This window comes from Gavialis gangeticus, unplaced genomic scaffold (genome assembly GCF_001723915.1).
Source record: "Gavialis gangeticus isolate Ggan-Ray unplaced genomic scaffold, GavGan_comp1, whole genome shotgun sequence".
In the NCBI taxonomy this organism is placed as follows: Eukaryota; Metazoa; Chordata; order Crocodylia; family Gavialidae; genus Gavialis; species Gavialis gangeticus.
Window position 1 is genome coordinate 7532624 of NW_017729000.1, and position 17515 is coordinate 7550138.

General features: G+C 39.2%; 1 protein-coding gene across 4 annotated transcripts in view; it reads left to right on the plus strand.

The window, feature by feature from the left end:
• Positions 1–17330, plus strand: part of MAPK9 (mitogen-activated protein kinase 9) — a 39765-nt gene extending 22435 nt beyond the window's left edge. For 2 of the 4 annotated variants that reach the window (XM_019506191.1, XM_019506192.1), the window contains exons 7-12: positions 4–75; positions 5922–6104; positions 7138–7262; positions 8618–8681; positions 9871–9942; positions 15616–17330. In XM_019506191.1, the coding sequence (XP_019361736.1) occupies positions 4–75; positions 5922–6104; positions 7138–7262; positions 8618–8681; positions 9871–9942; positions 15616–15758 (659 nt within the window). In that variant the 3' untranslated portion in view covers positions 15759–17330. Of the gene's footprint in view, positions 1–3; positions 76–5921; positions 6105–7137; positions 7263–8617; positions 8682–9870; positions 9943–15610 lie in introns of all 4 variants that reach the window. The other 2 variants (XM_019506195.1, XM_019506194.1) reach the window with 2 other exon arrangements.
• The last annotated feature ends 185 nt before the right edge of the window (positions 17331–17515 follow it).

Here is a 17515-nt window from a genome sequence, read left to right on the forward strand (position 1 = left end):
CAGTTGATATCTGGTCAGTTGGGTGCATCATGGGAGAATTGGTGAAAGGTTGTGTGATATTCCAAGGCACTGATCGTATCCTTCCCTAGTCATATTTGAACCCCATTACACATCCACCAAAGACACACAGTTATTTCCATCTGTTTATACATACAAGTGCGTAACACTAGAAAACAAAATATTTTCTTACATGTTTTTCAATGCATCTACTGTAATGTATGAAATTAGTGTCACTAACCGAATCACTGAACTTCCATTTTTTTTCTCCTATTTACTTGACCGCCTTTTAACTTAATCCTTACTGCTTGATCACTTGCTTATCAATATAAGAACTTCATATTTTGTAGCTGTAAAGGATATTGGTGGGTTAAAAAGCAAATTTCCTTGGCAGGGTTCCTAATAGTTAAATTATTAGAGCTGAAAGCTTAAAAAATATTGTTAACAATTTTTTGTTTTGCTTTTTCGCATTTTTCTGTTCGCATAATGAAAATAAGTTTATTCTCAATTGTTTCAGTTAAGTTTTTTTTCTGGTTCTTGTGTACCAGCATGTTGCAGTGCTACAGTGTTTCTGCTTAGTCACTGCAGGAGGTAATATATATCTTTTAAAAGAAAAGGCCTTTCATTTTTAAATTTTATGGAAAAAATTTCTGTCTCTCTCTTTTTTTTTTAAAAAGGTGTTCTTTAAAATTTGGCTTTTTTGCTTCAAAATTTACCATTTTAACATGAAATTGGAATTCTAGAGGATTGAGTTAACTAGCATATATCTTTGTATAATTCATTAAAAATAACAATGAATTTTCTGGTTAAGTAGATGAAGCTTATTTCACATAGATACATTGTGCATATATTTTAGTAAAGTAACTTATCTATTTCAAAACATTTAAAAAATAAAGATTAAAAACTGTGTACCTGTTTCCAAGTTTATATTATAAGAATTGAACAGGAGACTACATTCTCTCCATTTTAATTGTTCTCACAATGTAATAGTAAAAAATGAAAGAGCTTGTGGACTGTAAATTTGAAATCATTAAATAATTTGTCTTTTGTGGGGTTTTTTATTTTTATAGGTTAGATTTTATAAAAGTATACCCTCTATTACATCTGTAGGCAATACCAGAATTTTAATCTGAATGCTAAATTTCATGACACTAATCTTCAGCAGTTGACCATGTTAATTTAACATCACAAAATATTAATATGAAATTAGTTCTTTGTTTTTCACTTCTTCTTCCTTTGTATATTTATTGTTTTATCTTCCAAAGCCTTCAGACCAACCTAACACAATTCTTCATGTATGTTCTGTGTCTTTTCACTTGCATGCTTCAGTGGCTGTGCTGATTGCTGTCTTGATTTATTCATTAATAAATCAAGGGATTTTTTTTTCATACTTGCTAAATAGGTATTAGGTAAATCATTTTTACCTAAGAGGGAATAAAGCTCCACCAATCTAGATTTGAAACACTATATGCTATCTAGCTGTATTATAGTGGGAGATGGCAGCTGTGGCCTAAGAAGCAGACACACAATGCACAGCCTATGTTGGTGTAACTTGAGTCCAGTATAAAATTACAGTGTGAAAAATTAGGTGAAACTGCACTGGCTTAAGTTACATTGGTGTAAGTGTTGTGTGCTCAGCTATTCTGTGATAACCTGTTTCTGTCTAGCAAATGACTATTACCTGCTTCCTCCCCACCTAACAATGAGATCTTGTATTAGTACCAACGGTGAGCATGTATCTCCAGATAACTGTTTATGCACATTCTTCAGATCTGGGGGTAATTTACACTGATGTATAAAACCACTATTTGTAGGCATTTGTGCACATGCTTGTCCTGCAGCGCCAGGCGCTTCTCATGCAGTTTTAAGTGGCAAAATGCATGTCAGCACGCAGAAAATGGCAGCGGCGTGCTTTTAAACTAAAACACATGGAAGGTGTTAGTCCAGAAACGTACCACTGCCACTTTCTGTGCCCCGATGTGCATTTTGCTGCTTATACAACTGCACGCGATGCAGCGAAGTGTGCGTCAGCTCACATGCAGAGTAGACTTGATTAATCAAGTTTGCTCCGACACGCTGGAGATAGTGTCAGAGCATGAAAATGTATGTATAATGCCCAGTGTGTCTCCAGCTGTGTATGTATGTATATTATAAATGCCCAGTGTGTCTCCAGGTCTTAAGATTTCCATGATTGGGCTCTGTTTTTCGTTGTCTAATGCTAGCCATTTCCACTAGAATTTTCAGTGTCTAGCATCTGCTTCAGGCAGATTTTTTTCCTTTTGTTTGTTCATTTGTTCTATGTAAAATGTTTTTTTTTTAGTTTCTGAGAACGGGGTAGAAGGAACAGCAGGTGAATTTTGTCTTTGTTAAACTCTTACAGCTGCTCTGTTGAGAACCTCTTTACTTCAGAGCAGGGACTTGGACAATTGGCAGAGGGAGTCAACCTAATGGCACAAGTGGGCCTTTGACTCTTCAGAGTCCAACCATTTCTGCATTGTTTCAAGCCTTAGAACATAGTTTCACACCTGTTCAGATAGAAATTATTAGATTTAATAGATTTTAGGGTCGGATGGGACCTATTAGATCATCGAGTCCAACCCCTGCCCTGAGCAGGAAATTCCTGAGAAGCTCAGCAGTATTTTCTAAAGGTTCTGCTTTTATCCCCTCACAGCGATTTGCTGGCCAGACTCGGTGTGCTCTTTCCCAGGGTTGTAGGGGCTAAGCAAGGTTTTCCCATTACTTGCTTTTCCCAGCTGCTAACGGTTCCTGTGGTGCCAGCCCCAGAACTGAGAGTAGGAAGACTTGCTGCTGTGATGTCCATTATCCCACTGCTCAGTTAGCAAAGGGCATTGGGAAGCAGCCTACCTCAGATGTAGAAAGCAGTGGTGAGAAATAGAGGAGGGGATGAGGATCAGAAGCCTACGTGTCTTACAGGAAGTCATCGTAACTCGGTGCAAATATAACGGGGGCTCAGGTGTACTTCTGTAAGTTGTTTTTTTTTAACGCTTCCGAAAACTGAAGCGAGAGACAATCTGCTAGACAGTATCCAACACACATTTTATTAATTTCAGGCTCCCTCCCAGTCTGGGTTTCAGATGTTACAAGGCATAGCTTTATTAAACCCAAGTTTTTAGACGCCCCAACCCTATACCATAGAATATTTTCTTACTTTAAGCATTGGTGGGGTACTTCTAGAGAAATCTAGTTCAGGTACTCTGATCTTCTACTGCTCTTTATTAAATTAGGGTGGGTCACTACATTTTCCCTCTAATGTTTGACTAAAGATAGGGGAGTGAAGTTGCTGAGAGCAGGGCCTGGGTGTAAAGTTTTGTTCAGCTGTTTTTTCCAAACTAGTAATGGTCACAAGGAGAAATAACTTTGAATCTAGAATCGTGCAGAGTCTTCTCAAATTCAGTTTTCGAAGTAGGAAAGAAAAATGCCTTCTGTGTATTCAGCAGTTTTCTTTTTATCCGTTTCTGTAGCATGAGTCTGATTTTTCCAAATTTTTGTTTGCTGTGTTTTGATGTCATTTTTTTTATTTGGATGCATTTGAACAAAGAAATATAAAGTGTAATCTACTAGAATGATCTCTGTATTAGTGTGTAAATTTTGAGTACATGTTCATGCATGTCACAGATTATAAAATTCTTACAGCTTTTGCAGACTAAATGTTTAAACACTTCTATTAACAATTCTAAATTAAATATCTGTGCAAAGTCCTGCCACTTGTTTATTGAGCTGTATTCTCCAGCCATTGATATGACAAAAAACAAGTAAATGAAAAATCCAAAATAAAAGTGGACACTTGCAAAGTTGGTGATTTAGAAAGATGTAGTGCTGCAATGTAATCATAAATTCTTCTAGTCTAGAAAATGAATAGGTATTTTGACAGAGTGTTTCTTTTCCCTTATTATATTTTACATACTTCAAGTACTGTGATACAGAATGTACTTGCTGTCAAAACAGCTTTAGCTACATGTGTCTCTCTTTTCTTGGGACGGACTGAAGTTTCAAGAACTGCTTCTGTTATTTTTGTTGATAGAAATAATAGAAGAATAATCTAGTTACAGTGCTTCTTTTCAGATGTTTCTAAACCTTATTACATAGTGTGTAATAAGACTCTTGATGGATCCACTTTACCCAATCCATACATGCTTTGCTTGTGCAGAGAAGACCAGATGCTTAAATTCTTTTCATTTTTTTTCTTTTTCTGCAATTTAAATATGTAGAGGCATCATGGGAATTCCTAGCTTAATCCAGTATCATACTAATTTTCCTGCTTACTCCGTAGGCATCCTGATTATACAGCAACCGATAGAAATGAACATGCTTAAACAAAGTGCTTTTAAAGTCGGACAAATTAGCATTGACAGAAGATATTCACAGCTGTCATTTAAGCTGCGAAGCAGGGAAAATTGTTTAAGGTACCTCAGCTAGCACAAGTATTGTTCAGTACAGACTAACCCTTAGATCAGGAGTTTTCAACCTTTTTTAAGGAGTGTACCCCTTCTGTTGGGTGCCTCGCTCCAGACTGGGGGCAGGAGGGAGGTGGGGTGCTGATGGCCAGCCAGATGTGAAGCTGGCGGTGTAGGGAAGCAGTGACGGTGCAGAGTGATGAATGGCAGGGGACAGGGAGCTCACACGCGGCCACTGCTGCCATTTACCCCTCTGCACCGCCGCCATGTGCCGCTTCCCTGCGCAGCTGAGTGTACCCCCTGGGGCCATCCCAAGTACCCCCAGGGGTACACATACCTGCAGTTGACAACCCCTGCCTTAGATAGATAGTGTGGGGGGACAGTTGAGAAGCTGCATCAGACATTATGTCCAATTTGTAATTAGTAAGCATAATTCTAGTGACCTAACGTTTGAACTCTTAATAATTATAATAAAAGAATATAGTCCATGTTCTTTGCTATTATTTTAATAGCTCTATTTAAAAAATACACACTTTAAACCTGATGTTCTGTAGAAAATACAGATCAGCCATTTTGGAAACTATTATGACATGTTTGAGTTGGGTCTTCCTTACGTTTTCTTAGGGAAGCCATGGGTGTTTTTACACATGCTCCTGGGATGGGCAGGGGCACTTTAATTGGAGTGACTCTGAGAGCTGCTCTAACTAAAGCGCCTGGAGTGTCTTGTGTATCGGCATCCCTGCACTTCCAAATGGCGCTTCCAAATGGTGGTGGAGGCTCATAGAATGAGCTTTAGTTCAAGTGCCCCCACCACCCATTTTGAAGCACAGGCATGGTGATACACGAGATATAGAGGTTGGCTGAAGTGTGGTTATTACCACACTCTGACCGACTTGACTAACCAGGTATGCTGTGACGTGCTGTAATTACAGTGCGTCAGAGCAGCATCCCAGCTCTTGTGCTATAGGCACCCTATTTTCTGATGAGAATTCATTGAGAAGCATTTAAGCAGAAAAGAAGTGGCATAAAATTCTTACCTCCTGTAGTTGAGTTGCATATTCCTACCTGTTGTTAAGCATCCATGTGGGGTATTCTGTAGTATACGTGCAGAAGATTAAATCCCGGTCCTTTCTTTCTCTCATACTAGTTTCCATTCAACAAAGTCCTACTTTTAGAGATGTTTATCTCTAGTTAGACGAACTCCTGTTGGATCCTGCATGAGTCTAATACCCCTTTTAAAATTGGCTAACAGCAATTACAGAGCAGTAGAGAGTAATACTTCGCACCTTGTGCAGCAATTCTGGTCCTTCCTAATACTAGGGTCAGAAGTCTAATTTTAGAACGGTGGTGCCGAGAGAACAAAAGCGCTAATCCACATTTGGCTCTTACATTTCAATTTTTCATTACTTTCATTTAATGTACACAAATATGTTGTTGCCTGTTTTTGTGGTCTATTATGTGGTACAGATTTGAAATATTTCAGAGAATTTTCCTAAAGATACCCTGCAGATATTGATCAGTGGAATAAAGTTATTGAACAGCTAGGAACACCGTCAGCAGAATTCATGAAGAAACTACAGCCTACTGTAAGGAATTATGTAGAAAACAGGCCGAAATATCCAGGTATCAAATTTGAAGAGCTCTTCCCAGATTGGATATTTCCATCAGAATCTGACCGTGACAAGTTAAAAAGTAAGTTGTTTTTTTTTTTTTATCTTTCTAAATTGGTTCACTTGAAGTATATACCATTTAGCCATGCAATATAAATGTGATAATGCAGTGTTTTGATACTGTCACCTTAATGTTGTATTATGAAGCAGGAAATTAAAAGTAGCATCTTTGTGCTACAAGTGCAGGACATGACACTGCAAAGTATCTTACTGCCACTATTAAAATATATCTTATTAAATGCATACATTCTTTTCTGTTCCCCGAATTCCAGTTTATTCTCAAAATTTTAGCCTGAGATACTGTTGATGGTTTAAATGTTCACAGAAAAAACACTTGTTTGTAAAAGACATTTTATAATGAAAACCTTCTCTAGTTGATACTGATATGTGTAGGCTGATTAAACTAGATCTAAATTACTGTTAATACATTTGTGTCTTGCATCGGCAACTTGGTGACTTGAAATTTGTGCATATATTTTCAGAGTCCATGTTGTTAAACATTTGGAATTGTTAGGAACTTGAAATTTGGTTTAATGACATAAAACCATATTGACACATATGCTACAACTATCCATGGTCAACTTCACTTCAGTGAACAGTCTCTTTAAATGTAAGACCCCAGTTTGCAAATGGTATCTAATTCAACATGAATGATACCTTCTTCAAAATGAGTTGAAACTTATTTTAGTATCATATCAGCTGTGGCCCAGTGCCACGGTAAAACATCATATAGAAGTCCTTTCCCAGATTAGAGTTTGGGCATGTGGTTTGGATGGCTTGGAAAATTTTATTAAATATAAAACATAATGCTTTTAATCATAAGAAATAAGTGACAAGATAGGAAATGTTTTGCTCTCGGGGTTTCTCTTAACAGAGTTAATGCTTTTGTTTGGACAGCAAAATGCATCGTTTTACCATCTACTTCATTCTGATGTGTGCTAATCACACAAGTTACAAGAGACCTGTTTAACCTGGATGCATGGTGAGACTGATTCTTAGACCTTAGCATTTTAGCCTCTGAAGCTTTTATTTGCTTTCTCCCTCTTCTTTTCCAGCAAGTCAAGCTAGAGATTTATTATCCAAAATGCTGGTGGTAGACCCCGACAAACGAATTTCTGTAGATGAAGCCTTGCGTCATCCATATATCACAGTTTGGTATGACCCAGCTGAAGCAGAAGCAGTAAGTATCCACATTTAGACTTCACTTAAAATATCACTTCAGCAATTGAGGCTGTAATTTGTGTCTTGAGTTACGTCGGTAGCAGGCTCTGAATTTTCCATTTTCCAACCTAGCAAAGATTACACATGTAATTGTAAGAGAAATGGCAGCGCCAATTGCACCACCACTGGTAAATAGCAATGAAGTGGCATTGCTCTTGGTTTGAATACATCCACTGTTGTTAATTTAACTGCAGAGATATAGCTGGTAGGGCCTAGCGAAGCTTCAGTCCCTGATTTGATTTGGTGGAGATTCGGCCTTATTTGGTGCCTGAATCTCCGAATCTGAATCAAATCAGGAGACCCTTTACTCTCTCTGAATCGAATTGGAGCCCTCCGAATTGATTCAGACATAGACACAGCTTTAAACGTTTTTTCTACATACCTCAAGGTACCAGGTGGCTTGTGAATGCTGTGATGATGAGGCCAATGGAACATCCCACAGAAGTGTGGGGGGGTTCCCAGCACAATTGGCAGCAGACTTGGAAATGGACCAGAAGCACTTCTGGGTCCAACAGGGAGCATGGGGGGCCCCCCCCCCCCCCTTGGCCCCCCTTGCTCAGTGACTGGTGCCTCCTGAGTTTGGGGGGGTACCCGGGGTTCCCCCACGGCTGATTGCTGAGCTGGAGGGGGCCCCCCAGTACACTCCCAGGTGGACCTGGAAGTGGACTGGAAGTAAGTCCAGTCTACTTCTAGGTTCACTGCCGAGCATGTGGGGGACACCGCCCCACGTAGGATGTGCCCCAGCATCTCGGTGTTCACAAGCCGTGCCTGGTACCCCAAGGTATGTAGAGAAAACATTTAAAGCTGTGTTTATGGCCGAATTGCTGATTCTCTGAATCGGAATCAGATCTTTAGGTTTGGATTTGACCGAATCGTATCTGGGACAGTGGTCTAAATCAACAAATTGAATCACTGCCTCTGATTCGGGCCAAATCTGAATCGAATATGGCCTGTTTCACACACCCCTAATAGCTGTCAATGCAGCAGTAACTTAGGCAGGATTGTATAAGTTACCTGCTTTTGGTTAAACCCGTTGAAGCTTCTTGCGAGCCTCTAGGCCTTAGGTTTCAATAGATAAGCCTTAACATTTCGGCAGATCATTCCAGTAACCTGTCTTAAGCTTTAAAATTATGAGAGCATGTAATTACAAAGCACCTATGCAAAGCAGGTATGATAGAAATATTGGTAAGGGAGACTGCCTGAGATGAGGGATTAAAAATAACATTTCCCTTGGATTATTTTTGGACACAGCAGTTAATGACACCACTAACTTCCAGTGTCACAGTTCTGTTTCAGACTTTATTTTCTTTGTAGCCTCCTCCTCAGATCTATGATGCACAATTAGAAGAAAGAGAACATGCCATTGAAGAATGGAAAGGTAACGGTCAAACATGACCTCATTCTAGCTATGGTAATAATTTGTCAACCTTTAGCACTAAAGTAACAAAACTGCTCCACTAGTCAGCTGACAGGAACCCATCAATGAATTAGGCTGGTTGTAGCAATACAAAAATTAATTCCCAAGAATTAATAAATCTAGTTTTTTAAAATTAATTCTAGATTGTTTTTAATACTTAGAAAAATGTTTTTTTACATAAGGCAACTTCTATTCTATTAATAGAAATGAATTAATTTGAACAAAAAGTTAAAAAAAAAAAATGTGATGCTGGTATCAGTTGTACCTTACTTATTCTTAACTGTCCCTACCTACTAAATGAGATTCTGTAAATTCAGTCCCATGCACCAGTAGAGGCTGGGGACTGACTAGTTAAGCATCAGCTGTGCAGAAAAGGACCTGGGGGTGACAGTGGACAATAAACTGAATATGAGCCCACAATGTGCCCTTGTGAAGAAGGCTAATGGCATCCTGGGCTGCATTGGTAGGAGTGGTGCCAGCGGATCAAGGGCAGTGATTCTTCCCCCTCTATTCAGCACTGGTGAGGCCATATCTGGAGTTCTCTGTCCAGTTTTGGGCCCCCCGCTACAGAAAGGATGTGGACAAATTGGAGAGTCCAGCAGAGGGCAATGAAAATGGCTTGGGGGCTGGGACACACGACTTGTTGAGGAGAGGCTGAGGGAACTGGACTTATTTAGTTTAGAGACGAGAAGACTGAGGGGGATTGAATAGCAGACTTCAACTCCCGGCAGGGTGGTCCAAAGAGGATGGAGCTGGACTGTTCTCAGTGGTGGCAGATGACAGAACAAGGAGCAGTGGGCTCAAGCTGCAGCAAGGGAGGTTTAGGTTAGATGCTAGTAAGAATTTTCTCACTAGGAAGGTGGTAAAGCACTGAAACAAGTGACCCACAGAAGTTGTAGAATCTCTATCTTGGCAAGTTTTTAAGACCCAGCTAAACAAAGCCTTGGTAGGGATGATAAAGTTGGACAAGATAACCTGCTGGGGTCCCTTCCGACCTTAACTTTTCTATGATTTCTATGATTCTAAATGATGGACACAAAAGCCATAAATAAAGCACAATTAAGCACTAGTTGGGTATCAGTTGTGCCTTAGTTCTGGGATGTCTGAAACTGCTTTTTTGTAACTGTCCCTCTTTACCATTTTTCTTAAGAATTAATATACAAAGAAGTAATGGATTGGGAAGAAAGAAGCAAGAATGGTGTGGTAAAAGATCAGCCCTCAGGTTAGTCATTGGTTTAATAGTTTACCTTTATCTGAAAGTCTGATACATGTGTCAACTCTGCTCAGACTCAAACATCCAATTATAGCAAAACTGTCATTTTTTTTAAGGCTCTTGGTCCTAATCAGTCTCACAGTCACACGAGGAGTCAGTTTACTTTGCTATGAAATGCGCTACCGGGAGTATGTTCTCTGCCTTCTGCAGGAAGTAAAAAGATGAATTTGAGTTTAAAGGCAGATGAGTCTTATATGATGAGTCAATGCCACAGAGCTGCAAAGTGTATAAGGCTTCTCTGAACATAGATTGAACTGTCAGATGAGATAAATGGATACTTGTTATACTTGGGTCATTGTCCTGAAGTAGTCCTGCATGAAGTTTTTTTCCACATGGATTTTGACTTCTGTTGAACTTGTTCTCAAAATACTTGGGAAACTCTCTGTCCCTATGAGTCTTTGATCTATGCTATGGTTCTCTTGGTCTAGTCTTGAAAATATTGTACTGTCAGTTATGGAATATATCCACTAGCTCTTTGGCATTCAGGTTGTTATTATTTAGGTAAAGCAAGCTTACATTTATTATTCCTTCAGAAGGAGAAATGGGAATTTCTAACACTCGTCTCTAGTTTAAGCCTTGTATATACATACTGATTTGAAAAAGAAAACACCATGTTCTCAATGTCAAATAGTCTTCTGGGATTGTTAGATTTGCCTTTTAGCAAGTCAGTCTTGTGAGGTTTGATTTTAACCCTGATGATCCAAGTTGTGATGCATTGTAGATGTGGAACTGTAATTTGTAAGTAAAACTTCAAATTTTACAAAATAATAATTCTGGTAAATAAAAGACAAGCGCAACCTATTATATGCAGTTGACATTATCTCCAATAATATTTTTTGTAAAAAATTATGCTATAATTATTCCTGTAACATTCATCTTTTGTAACTGTAGCAGGGCACTAAGGTGCCTGCCACTGGTGAATCAATAAGTAGGGAGCCCAGCTGCTGGTTGTCAGGGTAACCAGTGGAAGTCAGCTGACCGGAAGGGGCAGGGCCTGGCTCTTATATAACTCCCAAGCTGAGGTGAGGCAGGCAGTTCCCTGCTGGCAGCCCAGGAGGAAGGAACTCTGCTGGAGTGAATATCGAGTAGAGGCCAAACTGCAGGTACGGCCCGAGACTGGGGACAGATAGAACATCTCTGATGTGGCGAGAGAAAGGTTGGAGCCAGATGGCTTAGAGTTATGTTATAGCCAAGGGGCTTCTGTTTTGTTTACTGTTTGACCGGAGGACTGGGTGAAGCTAGAAGGGGACGGAGTAGGCCTCATAGGGGATCCACGATAGCATGGGCAGCGAGAAGCCCCAGAGCAAAGGGGGCGCCGAGAGTGACGAGGGCCGCTGGGAGCCCAACCGCCACAGGGTACTGAGAGTGACGAGGGCTGCGGCTAAGACTGAACAACGTCCGGTAGATCTGTGAGGCTTGAGATGTGGTACAAGGGTGATTGGAGCCATGCGTAGCCCATAAGACTGGGGTGCTCGGACCCCCGTTATATAAACAAGGCTCGGGGTAGCAGGAACCTTGACCAGGAGGACAAGAGGTAAGCTCCCTTTAATTTTTACAAGATCAAGACGTGGCAGGCGAGAATGAGAGTGCCTTAACCCAAACTTGGCATGGTATGGGGCGCTAGGGGAGAGCACGGCAACCCTAAGACATTCCCCCTCCTCCCCCCTGCCTGGTGCAGTAACTATACAAAAGTATTTTTGCATTTGTTTCCTAAGCATCTGCTGCAGCTGCTGATTCTGGCTTCTCCTAAAGTGGCAGTCATATTTCAGTAAATACATTAGCATATCTGTACTTCTCAAGTATAGTTGCCTTTCATGATTTTTGTAATGGAAAGATATCTAGTTTGGGCAGTGATGTTTCAAGCTTCTCATCTTCAAATATGACTCGTTTATTTTTTAAACAATTGGTTAGTTTCAGTGTCTTTGTTGAAAAATAGTTTCATTTCATCTTTCATTCTGGTTTGGAAAGATGTTTGTTCATCTTACTTTCTTTACTTCAGTTGGATAGATTATATTTTAAAGTTATGTTGGAATTCACAAGCTAAATATTATTGTTTTCATGAGAGACTTGAAAGTCTTTCTTCTTAGAGAATTGCACTTGCTTTTTATGGTAAATATATGCATGGAAATGTTTCAAGTTACCTTCTGTAAAGATGCACCTTTTGGGGTCTTTGGCTAAGTACAGACATTCAGGAGGCTAAATTGGGTTTCAAATGGATGCCCGATATAAGGTAAGTCAGGGTGGGGGGAGCTAGCTGGGGGGTTGGGGATCCAGCAGGATGGAGGGGATTAGGGGTCCACCAGTGGATGGGAGGTAAACGCGACCTGCTGGTGGGGTAGGCGGACACATGTGACCCATGAGGGGTAGGGGGAGCAGTATCTATATTTATGAAATGTATATTCCATCCCCTCCATCCTGTTGGACCCCCAACCCCCCCAGCTGGCCCTCTCCATCCTGAGAGACCTGATATTGGGCAGCCATTTTAAATCGATTTAACCTCCCCCTAACGCCCCTGAATGTCTGTACTTAGCCTTTATGTTCAAAGAGTTACAGGGGTGTGAAACACCTTATCCCCAGACTGCTAGCTGAAAAGAAACTGTTGGGCCAGTTGGAAAAAAATCCACGGCGCTGCCACTGCTTTCAGTTGTGAGCAAAGGAAATGATTGTATGTTGTGAAAAGTAACTTTTTAGGTTCTGCAAGATTTCGTTCTGGAGAAATTTGCAAACTGCTCTGCAGAGATCTAGCAGCCTGCAGCCGACAGCACAGTAACTCAGGATATCCTGTTATAGTGTTTAGGTGTAGCCACTTCTCAGTTTTACCATGTACTTGATCTAAAGCAGGACTTAACAATGTGATACTTTTTTTCCGTGACATTTTATAATTGTTCTGATTGTGCCCTGTAGCTATGTACCTGTCTGTTGGCAAAACTGTGGGGTAGACCAAACATATAATAGAGTAATGCGATGTAGAAGGAACATTATCAGTTCAGATACTGCCAAAATTATAAACAGGCTCCTTCACAGTATAGAAATGTTGTTTGCTATCAGTAAGAGAAAAAAGAAAGCTATTTGTTAGTCTCTCGGGCTGCTTATTTATTCAGTACATTTTGGAGATGCAACCACCTAAGAAACTTTTCTCAGCCCATATATCTTAACACAGCATGCAGAGTGGTATTTGTGCAGTTTCATGTTGGATAAAGTAAGATTAAAAAAATCCTTCAAGCTAAAATCTTAAGTCACAATCCTCTTGTTGAGCAGAACGCTGTAGCTGTCATTACAGTGTAGTTACTTCATTTGGGAAACACCATTCAAGTGCCCCTGAACTCTCCAAACCTTGATCCAAGTTGCAGATTTGACATGGGATGTCCTGAACAGCAAACAAAAACCCAAAAAGTGGTTAGAAAACCAAAAGGTTACTTTAGAGAGAAACCTCTAGTATTAACTTTTTATTACAATATGGTTATGCTGTGAGTTGGGTGGAAAGCCAACAAGAATAGTAGTTCTCCCAGAAATCATTACTGGTTGATTACCTGTTTGTTTTGAAAATTCCTTTGCTCCATATATAATATATAATAACCCTGTGTAAATTGGTGCATTTTTTTTAAACTTCTTTTTATTCCAACTAACACAAAACTTTAACTTCTTCAGTGTGCTGAAAATTAATTTAACCAGGTTGGCTACTGGAAGCAATTAAACCAGATTGGCTCAATCCTTCATTTAGACTGATTCATTCCCTTGACATACCCACATGCTATTCTGGAACTTGAGATTTCCTTCTGGGTTTTTAGCACCTGATATGTTTTTCTGAAGGAAAGTGCTCTGAGACTCTCAACCAAATCAACACCCCCCCCCTTCCTAATTTTTAGATTTTGGAGCTTTTTTGTTGTTTAACTTAATTTTCAGCTGAATCCAAGCTGCTTCAACATAACATTTTAAAACTTTCAACCCTGGTCCCAAGGAGCTTTATGCATTAAGGACCCTGAAGTGCACTGCTTGCTGATGAGCATGGATTCTGGTTTTGTCTGATTTAAACCTCCCACCCCCAATTTTCAGTTAAAGTAATCCCAAATCCACATTTTTTCCATGATTAAAATGAAACACCGCTACATTTACATATTAGTGGTGTTGCATTTAAATCACAGAAAAATGTGGGTTTGGGGTTACTTTTTTTTTTAACTGAAAACTGGGTTTTTTTTTTAAATCGGAGAAAACCAGGATTCCTGCTGATGTGGTACACGTAATGGGGATCAGGGCACTGGGTGCATAACCGACTGGAGGTGTTAAAAAGGGCAAGTGGACAGAGAGTAGGGGACAGAAAGAGATTGTGGAAGCTGGAAAGTCTTGACAGCATGAGATGAGAAAATGCCAGCGTTTTGTTTTACAGCCTGATGGGAAAAGGACCATTGTTTTTGGTTGACTCCCTGTACTGAGGTGGACTTTGAAAAAAGGACTTGGAAAGAAGTGTGGCTGTGGCCCATGTGAGACCAGCTGGCAGGGGGCATCACCAGCTCACAGTCCAAGATTGCTGTCTCTGTTTTGCCTTCTTCATCTGTTGCATTTTTTGCTAAATTTCACTATATGACCCCATTCTCTTTAAGAGAATTAAACAAAATAAATCCGTCAGTATAGTGAGTCAGTACTTCACTGGACTCAGTAGTCCCTTTTGAGGATTACCATGTTAATCTCTTGAAGTCTGGCTAAAATGGAGAGGGCAATTCCAACTGTGAAGTGGGTTCTCTTTTCTCCTGTAGAACCTACTTCAGTCTCCATCCAGGTTGTTTCCTATATGATTTCTAATCCTAATCAGGCAATTATTGCCAGTGCCATTGTTGGCTGTGTCCCTCCTGTGTCTCTGAACCCTGATGCCCTCCCATGTCTTTCGTGTGTGCTAGACCATCTGGACTGAGCTGCATGCCATTGCTTGGACAGTTGTGGAATAGAAGCTGAGCATTACATTTTGAATAATTCATTCTCTTTAAAGTGCCAAGTCCTAGTGACCTAGGCAGCAGTACTCCACACTAACGCAGCTGCCATGTTCTTTTACATGTGTCCGTGAAAATGAATGATCCACGCCGTTCTGAGAGGTGTTTAATACCTATTGCATGCTTTGACTATTTGGACTGGCAGTAAATTTTCCAATGAAATTGATTTGAAGTGTTACTGTTAACAGGTGGAGATCTTCTCATCTTGTCACTGGGATAAAGTGACAGAAATTATTCAAAACTACAAAAATGACCAAATGAAATGTCAGAAGGGCATGGAAGAATGCCTCCTACTGTTTAGACACTACCTCTGCTTATTAGAAATGTTTCGGTACTACCGATGCATGCTTGTTTACTCCTTTTTAGTTCTGTTAAAAATGTTTACTTGTTGGTATTTTCTTGTTAAAGGTACACATTAGAAATAGTCCATTTGGAGAGAAATTGCACATAATTCGCATGTGTTTTGCACGGAGTAGACTCTTTTAAAATTCTAATCAATTTTGACAATCCTGTAACTAATACAACAGTAAGGTACTGCATGCTGTGGGAAAAGTGATGCTAAGAATCCTAAAGTATCATTGCTTATATTTGCAATATTGTCTTGCCTCAGATTTTATTATGCTTGGTTTACTTAGCACAGATGCAGCAGTGAATAGCAACACCAGTCCTTCCCAGTCATCATCTATCAATGACATTTCATCCATGTCAACAGAGCAAACGTTGGCTTCAGATACAGACAGCAGCCTCGATGCCTTGACAGGACCCATTGAAGGATGTCGATGATCAGCCAGGATTGCAGACTTATGATTGGAAAAGAACTCTTGCTTCCATTGGGCCTGAATTGCTTGTAAGTTAATGGAACCAAGTAGAGAAACTCCATGTTCTGCATGTTCCACTAAAGTCATGCCTGTGTTTTTACTCAGCTGTTATAAGGCTGCCTGCTTAATGTTGTAGAATGAAAAGAAATTGATGTCTAAAGAAGAAAAAAATTACAAGTTAAACACTACAGTAGGCTTTTTTGTTTCAGCCTATTTCAGGTGAGCAGTTACAGTAGATTCATACCAGATAAACTCCTCCTAAATGAGTTCATGAATCTTCTGTCCCATTCAGTAGACTTCTGTAACACATAAATTGTTCATTAGTAGGTCTTTTGAATGCGTATGCTCTGTATAATTTGCTTAAATGTGTGACTACAGAAATTTGTTCTATTTAACTACCAGTATGTTATATGTATGAGGGTTATCTTACCTATTGAACATTTGAAGTACTGTATTCAAAGGCAAATTTTCTTCCATTGTAGCACTTTTATTTTTACTATTGAGCCCTTTCCCTCCTTTCTGTCCTCATCTCCCAATACTTCTATGCATCTTCTTCTAGAAGAGACAAAATAGTGAACTTTATAGAAACCCCCCCCATCATTTTTGTATTTTACATGTGAATATGACTCTGATTTTTTTGAATGTCTTTCAATTATTTAAATTTTAGTTAGAAATAATATGAGTTAACTTGATCTTGAGGAGGGAGTTGTTTTTTTTCTTGAATGACTACTCCCTGGTATTCCTGTGAAGCAATGTCTCTTTTTAAAGGAAAAGGTACTAATTTTTTTTTGTTTTGTTTTCTGGTTAATACATTATTTTGGTTCTTTCTTTTAATTGGTAAAAACTTTTGGAAATGATATATTTGTTACTTTTCCTTTTAAAGAATAGAGGGACACTGTGATACTTTTCACTTAATTCCTCCCTTTGTCTCAGAACGAACTCTGATAAAAGGACAGAGACAGTGGAGAAATTTGAAGTTTGTGACCTCAAGAATTACATGAATTTTTTCCCACTTTTTATGGGACCATTCTATAGTGTATATATTTTTAAAATATGGTAGTCCTTTTGACTGATTTGATGGGGTTTGTTATGTTTATTTCCATAAGCTTAATCTCTATTTCAAAATTAAACATAATTCTGGATCTTCAGTTAAAATGAAATATTTATGCTGAAGCTTTTTTTTTTGACATGGCATCATGGGAAAGGGAGGAGTTTTAATACAGGCGTATCCAGGCCATTTTCAGATTAAGATAACACACACATTGCCTTCTGCGTTGCACTATCTTGACTTATTAGAAAATATATGCAGTAGAGTAGTGGCTTAAGTTATAAAATATTATACAATTGTGCATTTGCAAACACAGAAATGCATATTTGCTTTAGAGTGCACAAGTGTAAAAAATGCTTAGCTAACAGTTCTTTTTGTGTGCATGTATGTGAAGTTAAACTTTCTAATAGTAAGAAAAATGTCCAATATGAGGCAAAGCATATCATTTTCATAAATATAGATACTGAAGATTTGATTATATAAAAAGAATGTGTACAATTTGTTCACTGAACTAACAAAATATACTGCGACTGAACTGAATTGTCCAGTACATAGTTGGGAAGAGAGAGAGAAATATATATCATTTGCAGACTTATCTGAAAAGCAGATTTTTTTTTCCCAATGTTTCAATGTTTTTACACTGGAAAGTTTTCAAGTAATTGAATTTACAATAG